General features: G+C 44.1%; 1 protein-coding gene across 1 annotated transcript; it reads right to left on the reverse strand.

Annotated features, from left to right (window-relative positions):
* Positions 1 to 59: 59 nt before the first annotated feature.
* oc90 (otoconin 90) lies at positions 60 to 18,346 on the reverse strand. The gene is made up of 22 exons (XM_037084151.1): positions 17,455 to 18,346; positions 16,850 to 16,912; positions 15,650 to 15,824; positions 14,901 to 15,007; positions 14,427 to 14,558; positions 13,558 to 13,605; positions 12,489 to 12,554; positions 11,364 to 11,474; positions 11,013 to 11,078; positions 10,685 to 10,774; positions 9,906 to 10,100; positions 9,538 to 9,647; positions 9,402 to 9,438; positions 8,015 to 8,143; positions 7,202 to 7,303; positions 5,969 to 6,124; positions 4,614 to 4,829; positions 2,877 to 2,975; positions 1,920 to 2,091; positions 1,610 to 1,716; positions 1,212 to 1,491; positions 60 to 608 (listed from the first exon to the last, which is right to left on the reverse strand). The coding sequence occupies exons 1-22, from the start codon at positions 17,495 to 17,497 to the stop codon at positions 254 to 256; spliced, it is 2,859 nt and encodes a 952-aa protein (XP_036940046.1). The 5' UTR covers positions 17,498 to 18,346; the 3' UTR covers positions 60 to 253.
* Positions 18,347 to 19,733: the final 1,387 nt, after the last annotated feature.

A 19,733-nucleotide genomic window follows, 5' to 3' on the forward strand; every position in this document is an offset into this window, starting at 1 on the left:
TGTTTTTGTTCAGATTTCTTTAATAAAGTCGCTCTTCTTCTTCTTCTTCTTCTTCTTCTTCTTCTTCTTCTTCTTCTTCTTCTTCTTCTTCTTCTTCTTCTTCTTCTTCTTCTTCTTCGTCTTCTTCTTCTTCTTTGGACGTGTTCTGACGATGTTACATCAACATGAACATTTGATCTTTACATCAGATCTATAAATTACAACTTATCGGACAATCATTTTAAAACAGTGACTCAAAGAAAAACAGCCGCTGCTAGTTTCTGTTCTCCTCTTCCTCTCCTTCCTCCTCTCCTCCCTCCTCCTCTTCCTCTTCTTCCTCCTCTCCTCCCTCCTCCTCCTCTCCTTCCTCTTCCTCTTCTTCTTCACCTTCACCTTTCACCTCAGTCTCTGCTGGTCTCCCTGCCGGTCGGAGCCCTTGGCTCTGACCTGCACTCGGCCTGTGGTTGTGGGTTTGAATCCCGCTGTGTGTCGGCGGCTCTCTTCTCTCCTCACTGGACAGAGGAAGAGGAGGAGGAGGAGGAGGAGGAGGAGGAGGTGTGGCGGCGCTGCTGGACGATCCGGCTGGAGGAGTCGACCTCTCCTCGTCCTTCAGGTTGGAGCTCTCGTCACTGCAGACAGACGGACAGAACTCTTTTAAAAATGTGTCAGAAGCTTCTGAATCTGAGATTTCTGCAGGTTTTAGACGTTTTTGTTCATGAATTCTTAAAAACCAGCATCATAACACGTTTCCTCTGAGTGATTTATTACTCACCTCACTACCAGTGAACATTTTCTACAGCCTGATGTCACCACTTGTTTTTTTCATGTGTGAAACCGCAGGAAACAAAGTCTGGAGGAATATCTTCCCCCGTCTGATGCCAAGTTTTCACACATGAAAACACAAAGATCATCCCAGCAGAACTTTTTCTTCTCACCGGGTCACAAACACATGAGAGAAAACAGTTTGGATCCGAAAAAAATCCCCACTTTTTTCCGTAATAATCAGAGACAAACGACCTTTTTTTCAAACTCATTCAATGACATGTAAGTAGCAGGTGATTCATTTAAGAGTTGACTTATCAAACATGAGAAAACTGGGCTGGATTACGACTCAGAAAAGTGGATCAGAAACAGCTGATCGTCCTGCTGAGGCGTCGGTATGAAACCAAACAGTTTGATAATTAACATTTAATAAAGTTCTGATCCAACCCGCCTTCAGCGCCTCCTCTCACCTGTTCTGGGCTGCAGGTGGAGGCGTGTTCGGTTCTGCTGTGTGCTTCGTGCCATCGGTCGTCTCCGCGTCAGAACCTCCTCCCTGCGGCTCCTCGCTGGACTCGCTGGACTCGGGGGAAGCTCGCGGTTTGGGTGGTCTGCTGGCCCGGCGGCAGGGAGGAGCCGGGCCTCGGCACTGCTGCGACGGCAGGCTGTGGTTGAAGTGGGCCGCCGACATGCACTCTGCCGTGGTTTTATCACACACACACTGCAGCTTGTCGCAGACGGTGACGCCCTGACCTGAGCGGGAAACAGACATCATGACATCACACTGATCCTCCCGGACCTTCAGCTGGTCCTTCAGGGCTCCTGTACTTCTGTACATGGTTGGCGTCCTCAGTGGCGCCTCTGTACTCACATCGTGGTTTGTTGCTCTCGCAGGAGATGTGAGCGTTGAGCTTCCTGTCCGACCTGCAGCCCATCGAGCCGATCTGCATCAGGCAGCAGCGGTGGAAGAAGCAGCACCTGGTGATGACGAGCAGCACAGGTGATGAAGAAACACTATATATAAATAATGTCTATAAATAATGATGTGAATGCTGCAGGATTGTAAATGTCTTCACATCCATGTGATGATGATGATGATGATGATGATGATGATGAGACACACGTTCACACATCCTGAGGTTTTAAACGTCACGTGTGCTCGTCGCCCTGCGGCTGCTCACCTGTCCAGCTGGTCCAGAGGCTGACCGCCGCCCTGCCGCCCGCAGTAGCAGCCGTACATCTCGTACTCGTGCGGACATCGTCCCGTCAGACAGTGCAGCATCTCGCCCAGAGCCGGCAGCTCCTGTCTGACTCGCCCGTCGCCGCCGTACACGGTGAAGGAGCGACTGCACTCTGTTGGAGACGGACAGAAGAAACTCAGGTGAGGACGTCACCTGAAGTTACACTGCTGAACACACGCAAAACAGATTCAGGCACTGTAACAACACCACCAGACTCCTTTTAAAAATCGTACATGTGAGAGTTGTTAAGTGAAGAGAAGCAAAAAAAAAACATTTTTTGAAACGACAACAATAAATTCTGAATCGATCGTTCCTCGCTGTAAATTCGTCTTTAAATTAATGTTGTTTCTTTCTTTGTAAAAGAAACATTGAGCAGCTGTTTGAAGACATGGCATCATCTGATTTGAAATTTAGTAAGAAGACAAAAAACAAAGATAAAAAAATCAGAAAAATGTTAAAATTTTCATCAGAAAAGGTCATGGAAAAAATATGATTTTCTCTTCTTTTCTTTTAAAAAAATATTTGAAAAAAAAAAAAGTTCTGGCAGGAAAAACTGGAAAAAAATAAAATGAAAACAAACACACAACATTCCAGTGACATGAGATCTGATTAAAGCGGTCACTCAGGACGCATGTTGATGATGTCAGGTGTGAACTGACAGACAGGTGACAGTATCACCTGGAACATGTTTACAGCGACAGGACTGATGTTTGAGGATTTTGCTCCACTGCATGTTTCAGTCCTACATCCTCAGAGACTTCCTGTGGGAGGAACGTCTGCCTCTATATGCGTGACTAGTCTGAGAAGAAGTTTCATAATATCTTCCTTGACAGATTTTCAGTAAGGATGAACCTTTTCTTCCATCAGCGACGTGCAGACGGAGTCGCTCAGTTTTACCTTCGCTGTCCGGCTGCAGCTGCACGTCCGTCAGCCCGACAGACTCCAGCAGAGACCAGGCGAAGAACGGCACCGTCCTCTTCTGAACCGACTCCCAGTCTGACAACAGACACACAGCAAAGAGCTCAGACATCATCATCATCATCATCATCAGGAGATGTACTGAGTTAAAGGAGTTATGTAGAATTTAGATTCATGGCCCTAAATCTGCGTCTGCAGGCCGGATGGCGTCTGACAGACGTTGTGTATGTGTGCTGTCAGAGCCCCGGGAGACTACAGCTCCCATGAGTCACCTCTGCTTCTCACAAGTGATGCAGTTCAGTGGGTTTCATCAGACCAGCAGAGAGCACCGGGAGGGTTTACAGCCGACTGTGAAGCATTCAGCAGTCTGATGGAGACACTCCAGTACAAACGGTGTACATGAAGTAAAATAACAGACTCTGATTGGCCCTCCTGCCTGTGGAATCAGGAAGTGTTGAGAAAAACGTCCAATCAGAGCTCAAAGATCCAACAAAACAAAACAAGAGCTCTCAAGATGCAGCTCAGCAGAATCCCCCGAGGAAAAAACCCACAAACATCACAAAAGTTAAAAAAAAGAAGAAAAAAAAGGTTTCCTGGAAATGTGTGAAAAACAGGGAAAAGGTTTAACCCACAGATATTTTTTTTTTTAAACACATGGAAAAAAAAATCTCTCCATTTCAAACACTGAACTATTTTCCAGATTTTTTGTTTTAAAGAAAAAAAAAATCTGTGAAAAAACTTTTAGTTGTTTTTTTCTGTCTCCAGGAACATTTTCACATTTTTTTTCACTCCGTTGCCAATATAGGAAGAAAAATTAATCGTTTTCTTAAAGAAAAAAAAAAGAAGAAAACATTTTTTTGTCATGTGTGAAACAAGTTTGTTCTGCAGGAGAAAATATTTCTGGACAGAATTTTGTTTAAGAATATTGACATTAAAAAAAGTGACAGTAAAAAAAATCATTTTCATGTGACATTCATTTCTTTCATGTGTGAAACTGTTAAAAAAAAAAAAAGACGTTTCTTCTCAAGAAAAGAAATTCAGGAGAAAAATGAAAAAATTCTCAGCAGATTGAACTGAAAGTAGGGGAAAAATTATCTTCCTCATTTTTATTCCTGAGATGAAAAAAAATATATGTGAGGAAAAACAAAAGATCCTCTGCAAAAGAAAAACAACTACACCACCCGACTGCTGAATGATGTCACGTCGGTATCAGCGACCAGACGACCTGCCGGCTGAAAGAAATTAAATCCATTAACAACAAAAAGGGGAAAACTGGTGTGAAGCCACATTTAACCTGCACAAACAGAAGAAGCCTCGAGCCAGAGAGGAGAATATTGAATCAGCTCCACTCGGCTCGGCGCCTCAGCTCCTTTGAGGATGTTCCTCCTCTAATTACAGCGTTTATGCCTCCATGTTGGTTAAAATGTGAATTTATTGTTCAGGTCTATTATGTGCTGCTGCCTCTTCTGGCTGTCATTAGCTTCTATACCCGTTTAGATATAATTAACTTTATTGAACCCACGAGACAAACCTGCTTAATTTATTCATTTTATTCAAATTTCATTTAACTTTGCAAGTTTAATGAGGAGCACGGAGGCCAAACGAGGAGACAGAAGGCGTCTCCACGGGGAGCTGAAGGACAGAAAACCAGCGTGTTGCTTATATTTATTAAATTTTAACGACAGTTTTTTTGGCCTAAATCGGACGAAACTTTACCATCTGTGAGTTTCTCCTGCGAGCTGTCTGCCAGCTCTCCCTCCACACATGGAGCTTCCTCTGCAGATTCAGCCTCGGTCGGTCCGGTCCATGTTCTGGTGGACGTGTTGGACTCCGGTCTGGGACGGACGGAGGTGACTCGGCTTCCTCGTGACGTCTGAGAGACGCTTCCTGTTGAGGTTGATGGTGAAGCTGTTGACTGTGGAGCTGTTTGTCCTGAGATCATTCAGAAGAAACATGGATGAAGACGGGTCGCTCAAAATGAGTATTACAAAAAAGAGTTTCACATCTGATTCTTTTCCCCCTGGGAACATTTTATTATTTTTCACTTTGCTTCATACATGAATTTTTCTTACGTGGTTTCACAATTAAATAACTTTTTTACTCTCGTGATTTTTCTTTGTTGCCACTGAGTTTCACACATGACGGGAAAAAAGTAGATTTTTTTTTCCTCCAGTGTCACATCTCATTGTTTTAACTCCTGTGTTTTATCACTCTGGAAAAGAAAGAAAATATTTTTCTTTAAAAAAAAACAACAAAAAAAAAAGATTTTCTTCCTTTCTTTTACAAAATCCCTTTTTTTCACCTGGAAAACATGCGTTTGTTTCACACATGAAAAAAAATGTTTCCATCTTTTTTTTGAATGTTTTTTTCTGCTGAAGAAACTTTTTTCCCCGAGATTAATTTTTATTTTCTGGAGGAAAACAAAAGAAAAAGTCTAGTGTTTGAAACTTGGAAGAATTTTTTCCATGTGTGAAAAGAAATACTCTGCAGATATTTTTCCCCATGTCTGATGCAGAGTAATAAAAAAAATAAATATTTTTTCTTTATGTGTGAAAAAGTTTTGTTTTGTTTTGTTTTTTTAGAAAAAGATTGGGAAAAGACAAAAATAATATATTTTTCCAGGAGAATTATTTTCGTGTCAAATACATTTTTCAGGGGGAAAAAAAAAATGGGAAAAATTTTCTCCATGAGTGAAATAAAGTAGGAGAATTTTTTTCAGGCTGTTCCACTGAACACTGAACTGAAATAGACAAAAACATTCCAAGCCCAAATTTGTGTTAAAAAGTCTTTACACGTTATTTACCAAATCCTGCCAAGATCTCTATTTTCTTTTGGGGAAAAAACAAATTTGTTTCACACATGAAAAAAGTGTTTGTTTTCTTCTATTTTTACATTTTTTTGTAAGTCTACTGACGGAACATTTTTTCCCCCGGATAATTTTTTCTTCTGGAATAATTAATAAAAATCTGGCGTTTGAAACAGTGACAAAAATTCTTGGCAGAAAAAAGTGAAAAAAGAGTTCAGGTTATGAAACTCATTTCCAAACATGACTTCAGGTGAAGCTGCCTCACCTGGGCCCGGGGGGCTCGGGGGGCTCGGGGGAGCAGCGGCAGGTGTCGGTCCGACTTCTTCCTCCCGTGCGGTGTCGGGCGTTCTGGCCGGGTCGCTGTCGGGTCGCAAGCTTCTCGTCGAGGGTCCGTCTGTCAGCATGGTAATAATCTCCGGGCCTGTGAAAGTGTCAGATTAAAACAGATATTTACTTCCAGATTGAACCCTGATGACTTTTTACCTGCAGATCAACATTAACCATCGATGACGAGACGATCAGTGAAACATCTTCACGTCTGTGTTGTTTGATTTTCTCTCTGTCTGCTTACAGCTGATTAATAACAAGCGGATCACTGAACGTCTTCACTGAATAAAACTTTTAACCAACTCTAACAACAAACTGTGTGTTTGAAAGATTGTTGTGCATGATGTTAATTAACAGTGATTGAATGGAACGGTTCAGATGAAGACTCGTTTGATTTGTCATCATGTCAGTTCTCTGAGATTCTCTGTTTCAGTCGTTTGTTCACCTGAGGAGAACATTTGTCTGTCACCAAGCTCCAGATTTGGGGAAATTAACTGTTTTTTCTGTCTGGAGGTGAGATGAGGTGAGATGATGCCTTCTTGTGTTTTCCTGCAGTTTGTTAGCTTAGCTTAGCCTGCCGGCGTTTTGCTGAGACAGGCAGAAGAAAATAAATCACTCAGTCTAACACAAAAAATGAAAAATCACATTTCACCCATTCAAAAAACATTCCTGAATTTTTTTTCTACTCAAAAGAAAAATCCTTAAAAGTTCAGTTGGTGTTTCAGTAGGAACACGTGTTTTAAAATATAGAAATATTTTTTCCTGCTGCCAAAACATTTAAGAACAATTCCTCCTGATTTTTTCTTTTGCATGCTGAAATTTCTTTCCTCTTGGTACTTCCTGAATGCTAAGCTAAGCTAAGCTAAGCTCCTGCTGCCTGTAGCGAGCTGTAGCTGCCTGATATCAACCTGCTCATCAAACGGTGCGTTCACGTGCTGTCAGAACTCTCAGACAACCAGTTTTTCCACCTGGTGTGACTCTCGGGTCAGAACAACAACTCAGAAAGTTGGAGGAAATTTCGACTGACGATTTGTCGTCTTCGGGTTGATGGGAATAAACTTTTACCAGCGTCATGAACGGTTCAGTCGTCGTCTCGTCTCTTTTCATCTTCATGACACTCAAACACCAGAACAAACTTCCTATTAAAACGTTTCTGCGGTGATGATCTGACCTTCAGTTGCTGTCAGAGAACTCGTCGTGTCCTCGCCGACGCCGTGCTCGCCTCCCTCCTCTGAGGCTGAAGGTGTGAATGTGACAGCGACGCCTCCTCCACCTGAAGGGAGCAGCGAACAGAGTTACACATGAATGCTTTCCTCTTGATTAAACACAACATTAAAGAAAAAGCTCTTTCTTTCCGTCTCCACCTGGAACTGAAAGTGTACGTGGTGTTTATGTCAGACACACCTGTCGAAGCCTCGCCGCGTAATTAACAGCACAGAGAGGAAAAGGAGCACTTGAGCACATTCATGTTTTTTTACCTGACAGCAGGAACCTGACACTTAATTAAATTATTCTGCAGCTGTGTGTGTGTGTGTGTGTGTGTGTGTGTGTGTGTGTGTGTGTGTGTGTGTGTGTGTGTGTGTGTGTGTGCCTTGATCTTAAAACTCACATGGGGGTAAAAATCTGAAGTCAGTTTGAAAGTTTGTCTGGTTTGGTGTGATTCTGTTTTTCTCTGATATTCAACAAATCTAACAACAAATAAAGACGTGTGTGTGTGTGTGTGTGTGTGTGTGTGTGTGTAGCCTGTTGTTTCCTCCTTCATTACCATAAACACACACAAACCGTCCCACTGCCACAAATACTCATTAAATGTGGATTAATCCGCCGCTGAAAATAGTCCCCAGTAAACAAACAAACCACTCGCAGCTGTTTGTCTGACAGAAACCACAGCGAGCAGCTGTCACATCAGAGTGTCTCACACTGTCGTGTCACCAGATAAATAACAATGATTTATTCTTTAGCTGCGTCTGTGTGACGCTCTGACCTGTTGGAGCGGTTGAAGTTCTTGGCGCCGAGCTTCTTGTTGCCTCGTTGGACTTGTCAGTGGTCGTGGTCTGTGTTGTCGTCGTTGTGTGAGCGGTTGTCGTGGACGCCGTGGTGAGCGAAGCCTCGACTGAAGAAGAACGACAAGAAAAGTTCAGATTCTCAACCGTTTATGCCTCAAAGTGGAGTTTTATTTTGAAAGTCCTCTGTAGCCAAGTCAAGTCACATGTTCATGAGCCTCAAGTCTGTCGACCAATGAGGTGAGCTGTACCGTTAAAGAGAGCAAAACAATATGAGACAAACAGACATTTCAAAAATCTGACATGACGTGTTTTTTCAGGAGGACACGTGAAACTGTGATGAAAGAAATGTTGAAAGTGAGCAGGGAAATAATCAGGAGGATCTAAAATTCCTACTGGGATGTTTTTGAGTGACTTGGAATTTCTGAATTTTTTTTTCCTCATATTTCCTCAAACCTTTTCACTTGGTGTCAGAAACACATTTTAAAAAATCTCCTGAAGAATTTTTTTTTCAATTTCTTAGTAAAAAATCTGTAACAGCAACTGAGTAAATGTTTGAAAAAGCGTTAATATTTTTCTTTTAAAAGGAAAAAAATCTGCAGGGAAAAAACGTTTTTTCGTCCTGGGAGAAATTCTTTTTCAACAGGTTTTTATGACTGAAAACAAAACATTCTGCCAAAACCTACATTTCTCTTGGTTTCACAAAAGACAAAATCTGGTTATTTTGTTTTTCTTGAAAACTAAAAGAAAAAAAATCTTTAACAGCAACTGAGTAAGAAAAAAAACAAAACATGAAAATGTTCCTGGAGAAAAAAAAAGTGTTGTGTGAAACCATCTTTCATTTCTCTGATTATTATTTTTATTTATTTAAAAATCTGGAGGTGTTTAATAGATTTGATTAGACTAAAAACTTATTCAGGAAAAAATCATTTCCAGGAAACAAAAAAATATTCCATGTTCGAAATCATTACGAAATCATTACGTTTGAAACCAAGTGAAATGAAAATGTCTGAAGGAACATCAGACAACTGATTTTTTGAAGGGCTATGTTTTTATTTTTTTATTTTTTTATTTTTTTGCAAAACATTTGAGCTCAAACAGAAAATGTTCTGCTGCCATCCAGTTTCACAGATGAAAAAAAAAAAATCAAGAAAAAGAATTTCACCTATTTGCACAAAAAATTGTTCACCAGTTGTCAAACATAAACACAGGAGAGAAAACAATTCAGATCAGAGACAAATGGATTGCAAAAAAAAATCACTGCACTTGGCCCCTCAGAGCTTCCATAGAATCTTTAACATCCACTCCAATAAAATACGATGTCATCAATTTGGAATTATTTTGGAATGTTTGACTAGTTTCACTCACCCTGCTCATCTGAAGCTCTCTGCTCCTCCTCCTCCTCATCTTCCTCCTCCTCCTCCTCATCTTCCTCCTCCTCCTCCTCCTCCTCATCTTCCTCCTCCTCCTCATCTTTCTCCTCCTCCTCCTCCTCATCTTCCTCCTCCTCCTCCTCCTCCTCCTCATCTTCCTCCTCCTCTTCTTCTTCAGAGGACTTTAAGGGCGTCACACTGGATGGTTTTTTCTTCTCAGGCGGATTTATTTGTGGTTTTGCTAAAATCACGCAGAAACATCAGACAAAATTAATAATAACTGGAAATACATTTAAGATATAGAACAACATTTACGAGTACAACAAATCAAATATTAAAGTTCAAATGTACATTTTGATTTATTCCTTCAAACATTCTGTAAAAGTATTTTTGTAGTAGTAATACAAAAGTAGTATTGTATTATTTTATGTTTGATCAGTTTTTTTGTTTTGTTTCTGCTGTCGTGTGTTTTGTATCTTGTTGTCTAATAAACGGTCACCTTCCTCCGATGACTCTCTCAGACCAGCTGGCGTCGGCTCTCTGGGAGTTGTAGTCCTCAGAAAAGTTGTAGTCCGACTCTGAGGTGTGACGTCAGCGTGTGAAGACGTCTCCATGTTTCTGCCTCCAAACGAGTCGATCGGCTCTGATTCTGCTTCGCTCAGTGTTTCTCTGTCGGGGGCGAACGAAACCGAATCTGCAGCAGAGAATTTGGAAAGATTTTTTTATGTTGTCCTTCTGTTGTGACATCAGGAGATCAAGTGACAAACACATTTTTAATGTGCAAATATCTTTTTTTATATGAGCAAAATTTCTTGGCCATAAGTGAGAAATTAGTTCTAAAGATTGAAAAATGTTTTCACTAACTTTTTTTTTTTTTCCACGAGTCACATTGTCAAAAAAAATGAGCAAAATTTCTTGCTCATGATCATCAACACAAAATGTTTTTACAAGCGAAACATTTTTTATTTTAAATGCAATTTGTTTTTCATTCTATGAGCAGGTCAAGGTCTTTCTATGAGCTGAATTTCTTCATGAGGTTATGAGCAAGAAAATACTTTTGAGTTCATTTGACGGATTGGACCCAATTAAAGTTTTAAATGCAGCTTTTTCTTTCTTTCCTCCTTTGTGCTGGAGTTGGTTGAATCACTGCTGTTAGGAATCCTGTGAAGACGAGGACGTCAGTGGGATAAAAAAAAATCACCAACTGTTCCGTTTATTTAGAACCAGGAGTATTCCCGTCATCCGTCGTGATGGACGCAGACAGTATTATTGGCTCACCGTGGCCGACTGCTGAAGGATTGTGGGTCGTTTGATTCCCATTCATCTCGTCCAGCCTGAGCGCTTCTTCTGTCACAGTCTCATTCAGATCTGTAGAGAATTAAAGTGGCGACAGGAAGCATCAGAGCCAAGTGAGTCATCGAGCAGCAGGAGACCAACAGCGGGGAAATTATTTCTGGTGTTCTGGACGCGGCAGAGCGGTCAGCTCCAGCCAGATCTGATCATGAGCAGCTTGGAAAACACGAGTGAGCCAGAAAAGTTCTTCGGGGAGGAAAACAGTAAGTCTGTACAGATGGAAACGAGACGGCGAGCGACGCTACTGTTTTACCTTCAGAGAGGAAACTCGTGTGCGTCGCCTCTTCCTCTGCGTCGCCTTCGCCTTCCTCAAACTCCTCTGACATGAAAACACAGAGAAACATCAACATCAGCAACAATACGACTAATAACCTCGACAGCACTCTGTGAAATCACTGCGAACAAGATGAAGAGTTTGTCTGGAGCTAAATGCTAACATGCTAACACAAAGGATGAATAACTCGAACTCCAGCCGCGTTTGTGGAGACAGAAGCCGACATTTAAAACCACAACATGATCTTTTCCTCACCAGACACCAGAGCAGTGATACAAGTGAACTGACAGTGAAGTTACAACAGTAATCCGGGCCAATCAGAGAGCGTACCGGCAGGTGTCATCAGGAGGGGCGGGCCCGGCGGCGGGGTGATGAGGTCAGCGTCCATCCCTGTGATGTCACTGCGGTTGTCCACTCCGCCGGCCATCAGCAGGTCCAGTTCTGCCGGCACAGACACACAACAACAGCTCCCACTGAGTCCAGTTCAGAACCAGCGGACCACTGAGCCGCCTGAGCCACAGAACTCTGGTTCTTCAGCCACATCGTCCATCAGACGGTTGATTTAAAAAGCACATTTGTGAATCGACCCTTTAAATGTCAGATTCTCTCTGCAACACATGTTTATCTAAAGTAAAGTAACCACATACATTTACTCCAGTACAGCAGTTTACTTCTCTGCTCCTTCGCCACATTTTAATGTCAGATATTTTACTTTTCACTCCACTGCATTGAACAACTTTACTCGTTACTTTCCTGAAGCAGATTATCAATTAATTTTATTGCGAACTGGACAAAAAAAAAAAAACACAGATTCTGATAATTATCCAGGCCGATGATCCGTCGATCCAAACTTTAAATACATTTGATATCTAACTATTTTTAATAATGTGACTGACACTCTGCACAGTAAGTCAGTCAGTTCCAGCAGCTGAGGATTCTGGTACCGGTTCTGTTTGTTTTTGACCCGCAGCTCAACTTTAAGTTTTTAGTTTGGGTTCACAGAACAAAACACGACGTTGTGTCGCTCCACAGGTTGGTTAGGAACCAGAAGGACTGCTGGGCTTCAGACTTGAATCATTTTAATCTTCTTCTCATTATAAATATCAAGATGTAGTCGTTAGCACTAAAAGACATTCTCATCAATACATCAGTGAAGAATCATGAGTGTAAATGTGTTTTCATTGATCTTGGACCTTTAAAATCTGGGATTTCAAAGAAGTACGACTGTTTTTTTTTTTAAAAGTTTGAATTTTTTTCTTAAAAACTGTTCATCTGAACTTCTTCACTAACGTTTCCTGCGTGACGCTGCAGCCTCAGGGACTCAACAACCGTCATGAAACTCTCACAGTGAAATTTAAACGCTGTCATCGTTTCCTCTGGAGGATCGACGGTGTGCAGAGAGCGAACAGAGAGGTTTGAAAAGTGAACTCGGGGAAGTGAAACGAGGATTTTTACCTGCTGGCAGGAGAGAAGAGTTGGAGAGCAGGAAGCTCACAGAGTCGTTTCCTGCTGAGAGAAGATCTGGAGGAGGAAGAGGAGGAGGAAGAGGAAGAGGAAGAGGAGGAGGAGGAGGAAGAGGAGGAGGAGGAGGAAGAGGAGGAGGAGGAAGAGGAAGAGGAGGAGGAGGAGGAGGAGGAGGAGGAGGAGGAGAGAGAGGAGGAAGAGGAGGAGGAGGAGGAGGAGAGGAGAGGAGAGAGGAGAGAGGAGGAGAGGAGGAGGAGGAGAGGAGGAGGAGTAGGAGGAGGAGGATGAGGAGGAGGAGGAGGAGGAGGAGGAGGAGTAGGAGGAGGAGGAGGAGGATGAGGAGGAGGAGAAGGAGGAGGAGAAAGAGGAGGAGGAGAGGGGAGGAGGAGGAGGAGGAAGAGGAGAGGAAGAGGAGGAGGAGAAGGAGGAGGAGGAAGAGGAGGAGGAGGAGGAGGAAGAGGAGGAGGAGGAGGAGGAGGAGGAGGAGGGGGAGGAGGAGGAGGAGGAAGAGGAGGAGGAGGAGGAAGAGGAGGAGGAGGAGGAGGAGGAGGAAGAGGAGGAGGAGGAAGAGGAGAAGGAGGAAGAGGAGGAGGAGACAGATACAGGATGAAGTCAGTTAAGGACAGAAAATATTCTGATATCACCATATAAAACACAACTTTTCCTCAGAAGTCTGCGCCTGCACTGTAACGATACTTTCTGGCTCCGGTTCTGCTGGTTCTGGCTCAGCTGGGGCAGTGGATCTATATTTGGACCTGCCGGATCAAAGCAACTCTGTAAATCTTTGATTTTCTTCCCCAGCTGTGCGTGGGCAGGAAGCTGCAGGATTAAACGGCACCAGGTCATTGTTTTAATTGGCTGGGAGCCACAGAGGTGTGACTCAGCCCGCAGTGATTCTAACCCAATCAGTGGCTTCTTCAGAACCGACACCGCTGACCCGCTCAGAGACTGACGCACTGTCTGGAGGAAGCTGACGCTGACATTTCTGCGGTCGTGTCCTCTGACTCGGCGTCATTCGATCAGTTTCCAGCTGATGCTCGCTGACGTCACTCGGACTCACCTGCTCCTCTGAAGGTTCCGCCGGACTGCTCGGTGCCGCTCAGCACATCTGAAACACAGGATCAGACTGATGAGAGGTCCGGTCTGTTGCCGGCTCTCTGCTCTGTCAGTAAACAGGCTGCGTTGAACAGCACAGGGCACCAGGGAGGTGGAGGAGTCGAGCGTCTTATTGTGGAGTTTCTGTCAGAAGCATGTCACTAAAAAGTGTTTCATATTTTAGTTGTTGTTACATGTTGGTGATGAAGTTGTGATGGATTCATTCTTTTACTTAAATTACATGATATTTGTTGCATAAGTTATGAGACTGAACATAGTTATTTAACTCAAAGTGTGATTGTTTCCTAAACCTTATGAAAGCACATCTGAACACATTAATAACAGTCCGAAAGTGTTAATAAATCAAATTATATCATTATCATCAGATTACTGTTCGTCAGTAAGCTTTATTTTCTAAAGTCTCACTTGTCGCTGCACGTCAGGTGTCACTGCTGCGTCCTGATTAAACAACACTTCTGTATTAAAATGTCAACTGTTGGAAAAACAACCAACAATATTACAACAATATTTCCAACAATGTTCAAACCAAAGAAAGTTCTCTCAGGTAAGGGAGCGTTTGATTTGATCACTCTGACCTCCAGGAGAGAGTCAGACTGTGACAGACATGACATACGATGTGTTCGACACGTTTAACAAATATATTCTGGAGAATTATAGGAAATATGCTCAGAAACACATTAGATGTTGCTGCTACGTCCCAGTTCTGTCCATTACCTTCCTGTTAACTGTACACAGACTGACCCGGGGTCAGCTGCTGGGCTGAGGGAACAGTGTGTCGCTGGCTGCTGGCTGTTTCTCCTCTGATGAGGTTACCTGTGTGATTTGTAGCCGAGCACATCGAGGCTGCGAGGCCTCTCAGGGTCCAGTTGTACGAGCTCTGAGTCATGCAGTCGATGGCGGCCCGGTCACATTCACAGAACCTCTGCTGACACCAATCAGCGCCGTCTGCGAGACAGAAAGAAGAAACACATCACCTAATGTCCATTTCTTCTGCTACTTCGGCTGTTTTAAGCCTGAACACGATGTTTTCAGAAACCAAGTGATTTAATAACCAGACCAGGAGACGGATCGCAACATGAAACTGAAAACTGAAGAGAAAGTTTCAACACATCTGAAACTTTAAATAAAATAAACATTTATTCATGTGATGTCCTGAAGTGTTCACGGCTCCCGGTGCAGAACTCGCTGTTTACTGAGCCACTGAGTGAGGGATTTGTTTCTTAGCTAGGAAGCAAATAAGCTTCTCCCCCAAAATGTCAAACTGTTCCTTGAAGGTGTGCGTCTCACCACAGCTGCTGTTTGCTCCTGAGCAGGTGAAGTTGTCTGGGAGCGGCGGCAGCTCCAGCCTGCAGGGGGCGGCGCTCAGGTAACACCACCTGTGAGTCTCACAGCAGCTGCAGCAGCACAGAAACCAGATGTTAAGATATCTCACATTTCAGTAAAGAGCTTTCACATGTATCAAAGCCACAAAATCTATTGTAAATCCATTATAATTCATGTCTGATTATTCAGGTGGATTCTGCTGATACTCGCTCCGCCCGTCAGCCAGTTTTCAAGACATCTTTGGGTTTTTAAACTCGACTGTCTGAAGGTTAAATGTGTCATGAGGCAAATATGGAGCAGACAAACAAATGTTGAGGGCAGAGAGGACGACCTCCCCTCGTGATCCCTCAGAGTAAAGTCAGTCAGGTTTCCTTCTCTTGTTTTCTTGTAAAATAAATCAAGATTCATGAGGAAAAGCAAAATATCAGAGTCAAACAACATTTCATGTTATCTGGTGACCACATCTGCTGACTACTTCTGATTCCCATTAGTCTGATTTATAATCTGTTCATAAATAATCCATATCATTTACTCTCCAATCTTCTGAAACCTCACTCTCCAGCCGAAAATCGTTCTGCCCACATGAGCTGGAAGACTTCAGCCCCCCCACGTCCACTTTTCTCAAACCTGCCTCTGAATTCAATTAAGCCACCAAGCTGTATTTTAAATTCAGCAGCTGCTGCAGCTGCGTCCTGCTGAGAGTCTTTACTCACAGGTCCAGAGGATCCACGGGCTCTCCGACGGCCACGTATCTGCAGGAGCAGCCGTAATCTTCCAGGTCGCGTGGACAAAGCCCCGTCGCACAGCGCAGCTTCAGAGCGAAATTCACCAGCGAGGGGAAATTATCGAGGAGCGAGTGGAGCCAGGTGAAGCGCAGGCCGAGACAATCTGTGTGAGGGGAAGGTAAACAAGATGGAAACTGAAAGACAAACACACAGCGAGCAGAACAAGACGCCACAATTTCATTCTGCCTCCAACTCGATTTCCTCCATCTTGCAGGTAGAGAGAAGTGATTTAATCACAGATAATCCTGCAGGCAGGAGCCAATAACCCGAGTCCAGAGTCCGGAGCAGCATGCAGGGCAGAACATTACTTAGGCCGCAGCTCTCCACAGGCCAGATGTACCCACGGTTCTGATCGGTACTGATCAGGACGATAGGTGTCCCAGAACTTCACAGCTTGTGAGTCAGTCGACCTTGATGTCAACAACCTCAGGAAAAGGCTCAGAGAGTCGGACCGTCCTGACGCAGCTGGACGGTCGTTCAGAGACGAAAGGTGTCGATCGGAACAATTACGGTCCGACCCGAACGACACGCTGCTGCTGCAGGTTTCCAGCCCGCTGACACAATCACCCGGTCAGACTATCGCTCACTGAGTTCACAATCACATCCACACAGCCAAACAGAGATCAATCGTGTCTCAGATTCACACAGCTGTCCTCTTCAAATGACTCAAGTGACGTGAGCTGATTACATCAAGGCTCCATCAGACCGGCAGCTGCTACAGAACCATCAGAACCCAGAACCTGAAATCTGCAGCACGCCAAGAAAAGTCAAGCAACAACCTGAAAACTGCATCACATCTGCGAGCTTCACTGTAGTTCCAGGTGGACTTCTCTTCGTTTCCTACACACGTATTATAATTGTATATTTCTGTAAACACAGATCCTTCAGATTAGAAGTTTCATGGCTTTCATTTCCCTCCAGGCTTCAATAAAGCGTCACGCCATCACAGGAAACGCTGCATCACTTCATCCTCGTTAACTCAGTGAACCACAGACTCATCAGATGTAATTAGCTGATTCACTGATCAACATTCAGGCCGTGTGTCTCTGGTGACGGTCACATCGCTCACACACACACACACACACACACACACACACACACACACACACACACTGTTTTCCTCCTCACCAGCCATGTGTTCTGCGTTTTGGTCCTCCGGGTCGGGGCAGAAGATGGAGCCGGCAGAACGTGCTGAGGACAAAAAGATGAGTTATTATTATAATCATGATTCGATTAATGTTTAACACATCGATAAACCGACAGATTACAGCAGAGAGACCGTCAGCCTGAAACATCTACCGAGGTCCATCTTTTAAAGGACGCATCCTCACTGGATTTTATTTTTTGTGGTGTTAATCCACAGTATGATATTCTCTGATGAAGGCCGGAATCAATCGGTAAAATCGGTCGTGAGGATTGGTGTGTGTGCTCCCTTCATGCTGGTGACATGTTGGTGAGGCTCTCTGTCTGTATTCAGCCCAGATGGCAGAATAAAATGTTTCTCCAAACCAAGGATACGTTCAGACCAACATGTCGGCAGTGTGTGATGGATCAGGAGGTGGAGGACTTCACAGCTGTGTCTGAGGCGGTTCAACATCTGTAGTGTGAAACCACGGGAGGTTCTGACGGAGACTGATGAGACATTTTCCAGCCTGTTGTGACGAACATTATCGCCACGGCCACAATGCAGCAGGTGTACAGGTATTGATGGGAACCATTTGCAGGGAACTCACCGTTTGGAAGAGCAGATAGCACGAAAATCCATATCAGGAACATGACTCGGACCTGCAGTCAGAGGGAGACGGGCTCAGGCTGAAGGGGAACTTTGAGTTAGGCACAAGAACTCGGGTCATAGCAGAGGAAACGTTATATACAGCAGATATTACAGCTCATCACATCATTAATCTGCAACATGCTCATCAGTTCTCTGATGAACTCATCAACACGGATCAGTACCGGTACCAGCTGTCTGTGCTCCATGTAAACAAACGTTGCGTGGACGTGTTGTTAGTCAGACAGCTGGTGTGAGGAGGACGTGTGTGTGATCTGCTTTATTAGCTGGAGAGAGGAACCTGCAGAACCGCAGGAGGCTGCACTCAGCTGGACTCTTCTGAAGCCGTCTCAGTGACCCGGAGTCGCCGCCACACCGTCCTTACTGCAAGAGAGCAGCTCAGACTCTGTCTCCTGCCTCGAAGCCCCCTGGGTGAAGAGAGGACCTCGCATTCAATCCAACAAACCATCCAGCTCATCACAGAGGAGCAGACGTGTCACTCTTTCCCCTCCATGTGTAGGAGAGACCTGGATTTACCCCGACGTCTCCAGCCCAGCTCCATAAATTACCCCCGTCATTACAGCGCTGATTACCATCACGCCAAACGGAGACGGACGACCTTCTCTGCTCGCCGGCTCGGTTCATTAATGGTGTGGAAAACAGCTCGGGCCCACCTGCAGCTCAAAGTGTATCATTAATGTTATTCAGGCCCGGAGCACGTTTCACTGAGAGCGAGCAGGAAGTTATCAGTACTTGTGATGTGAAGGCAGCGCGGAGGAGGTCAGCCGGCTCATTAATGCAGCTTTATTCAAGCTTTACTCCATCTTTAATGTCAGCTGGCAGCCGAGCGCTCGGCTCTGCATGTTAATGGACACATGCGACAACAAAGAGTCGTTCATGCGTTCAGACGTGACGTCACCGAGGGAGGAGAGCAGGTGGAGGTGAGCGTCACGCACACGTCTGCTGGTGTGTCTGTCAGGCCTTTAATGATCACACATTCAAACTTTAATCTGACATCTTGTTTCAGTGATAATCTGCAGAGATCACCTCCTGATTTTACAGCTGACATGTGATTATTGTTTTTATTTGTTATCACTCATTGTCTAATCTCGTCTTGTGTCTATATTTATGGTTGTGTGATAGTTTTGGATGGAGCCTGACGGCGGTCCGGTCCAAATGTCCTACAATGTGGCTTCTCGTAACATACAGGTTAAAGGAGCAGTCTGTAGTTTTTTGGGGGGGAATAAATGTTAATGAGCAGAGAAAGATGATTTTTTTTTTCTGCCTAAATAATCAAACTCTCTTCGTTTTCAGGAATAAACTGACCTTAAAGAAAAACAGTTTCATACTGTTTTATTGTGTTTATATGTGGCGGACCCTGCCACCTTTTCTAGCTTCAAACAGTGTGTTATTAGTTTGTTTGTATCATTACCTCATTAATATTGTAAATATATTTGAATTTCCTCTCCAACAGACCAGTAGTGCCCCTTTAATGAGAGGAAATATTCTGTTCTACCAACTCCTGAAAAAAAATTAAATATATCCGGCTCATTAACTTTAAAAACGCTCCTGAGTTTTCAGCAGCTCGTTTCTGACTGTGTCTGTCTGCACGTAGTGATCAGTTGGTTCATCTGAGCTTTTTTAAACGGAAACACATGCAAAATACAAAATTATGGATCAACAACAGAACAGACTCAGATCTGTGAGAATTAAACAGCACGTGAAGGCGGCCTCACCTTGTTCGTGGCGTCGTGGCGGCAGAAGTCGTGTCTTCACTGATCGGAGGTCAGTGTTGAGCCCGGTGTCATCGCTCAGAACCTCACACAGCTCTGATGGGCGTCAGCAGCCGGTCCAGACAGCTGAAGCCTCTGCTTTTGTCGTCCTGTTTCCCAGCAGAACAAACTCTCAGCTCCACTAACTGTGTTTATCAGGAGTGGGCACCTTTATCCCCTTCAGCTCAGGTCTTATTGGCTCTCAGGTGACACCTGAGCAGGAGCTTATCATGCTTTGGTTCCTGTGCAGGTATTTGGGGCTTTAACAGAGGTGGGGTTCTGACAGGGGGGACCCACAGAGTGGTCTTTGTGCCGCGGGGGGCTGGATCAGTGACCCCGGGGTCGACCTGGTCTTATCTGATCCTTCCAGGAGTTCAGATCAGTGACTAGCAGCAGTGAAGAAGAGGAGCTGTGGGTCTAATGACAGGGGGGCTGATAGTGGGGCATTGTACGGGACAGGTGCATTGTG

Source organism: Acanthopagrus latus, chromosome 21, assembly GCF_904848185.1.
Source record: "Acanthopagrus latus isolate v.2019 chromosome 21, fAcaLat1.1, whole genome shotgun sequence".
Taxonomy (NCBI): domain Eukaryota; kingdom Metazoa; phylum Chordata; class Actinopteri; order Spariformes; family Sparidae; genus Acanthopagrus; species Acanthopagrus latus.

Coding starts and splice junctions, on each gene's coding strand:
- oc90 (XM_037084151.1), bottom strand. CDS start 17,497: ATGTTCCTGATATGGATTTTCGTGCTATCTGCTCTTCCAAACG. Junction 13,606..14,426: donor CTCGGCTACAAATCACACAG/GTAACCTCATCA, acceptor CCTGTGTTTCAG/ATGTGCTGAGCGGCACCGAG. Junction 12,555..13,557: donor CGGAACCTTCAGAGGAGCAG/GTGAGTCCGAGT, acceptor TTCCTCCTCCAG/ATCTTCTCTCAGCAGGAAAC.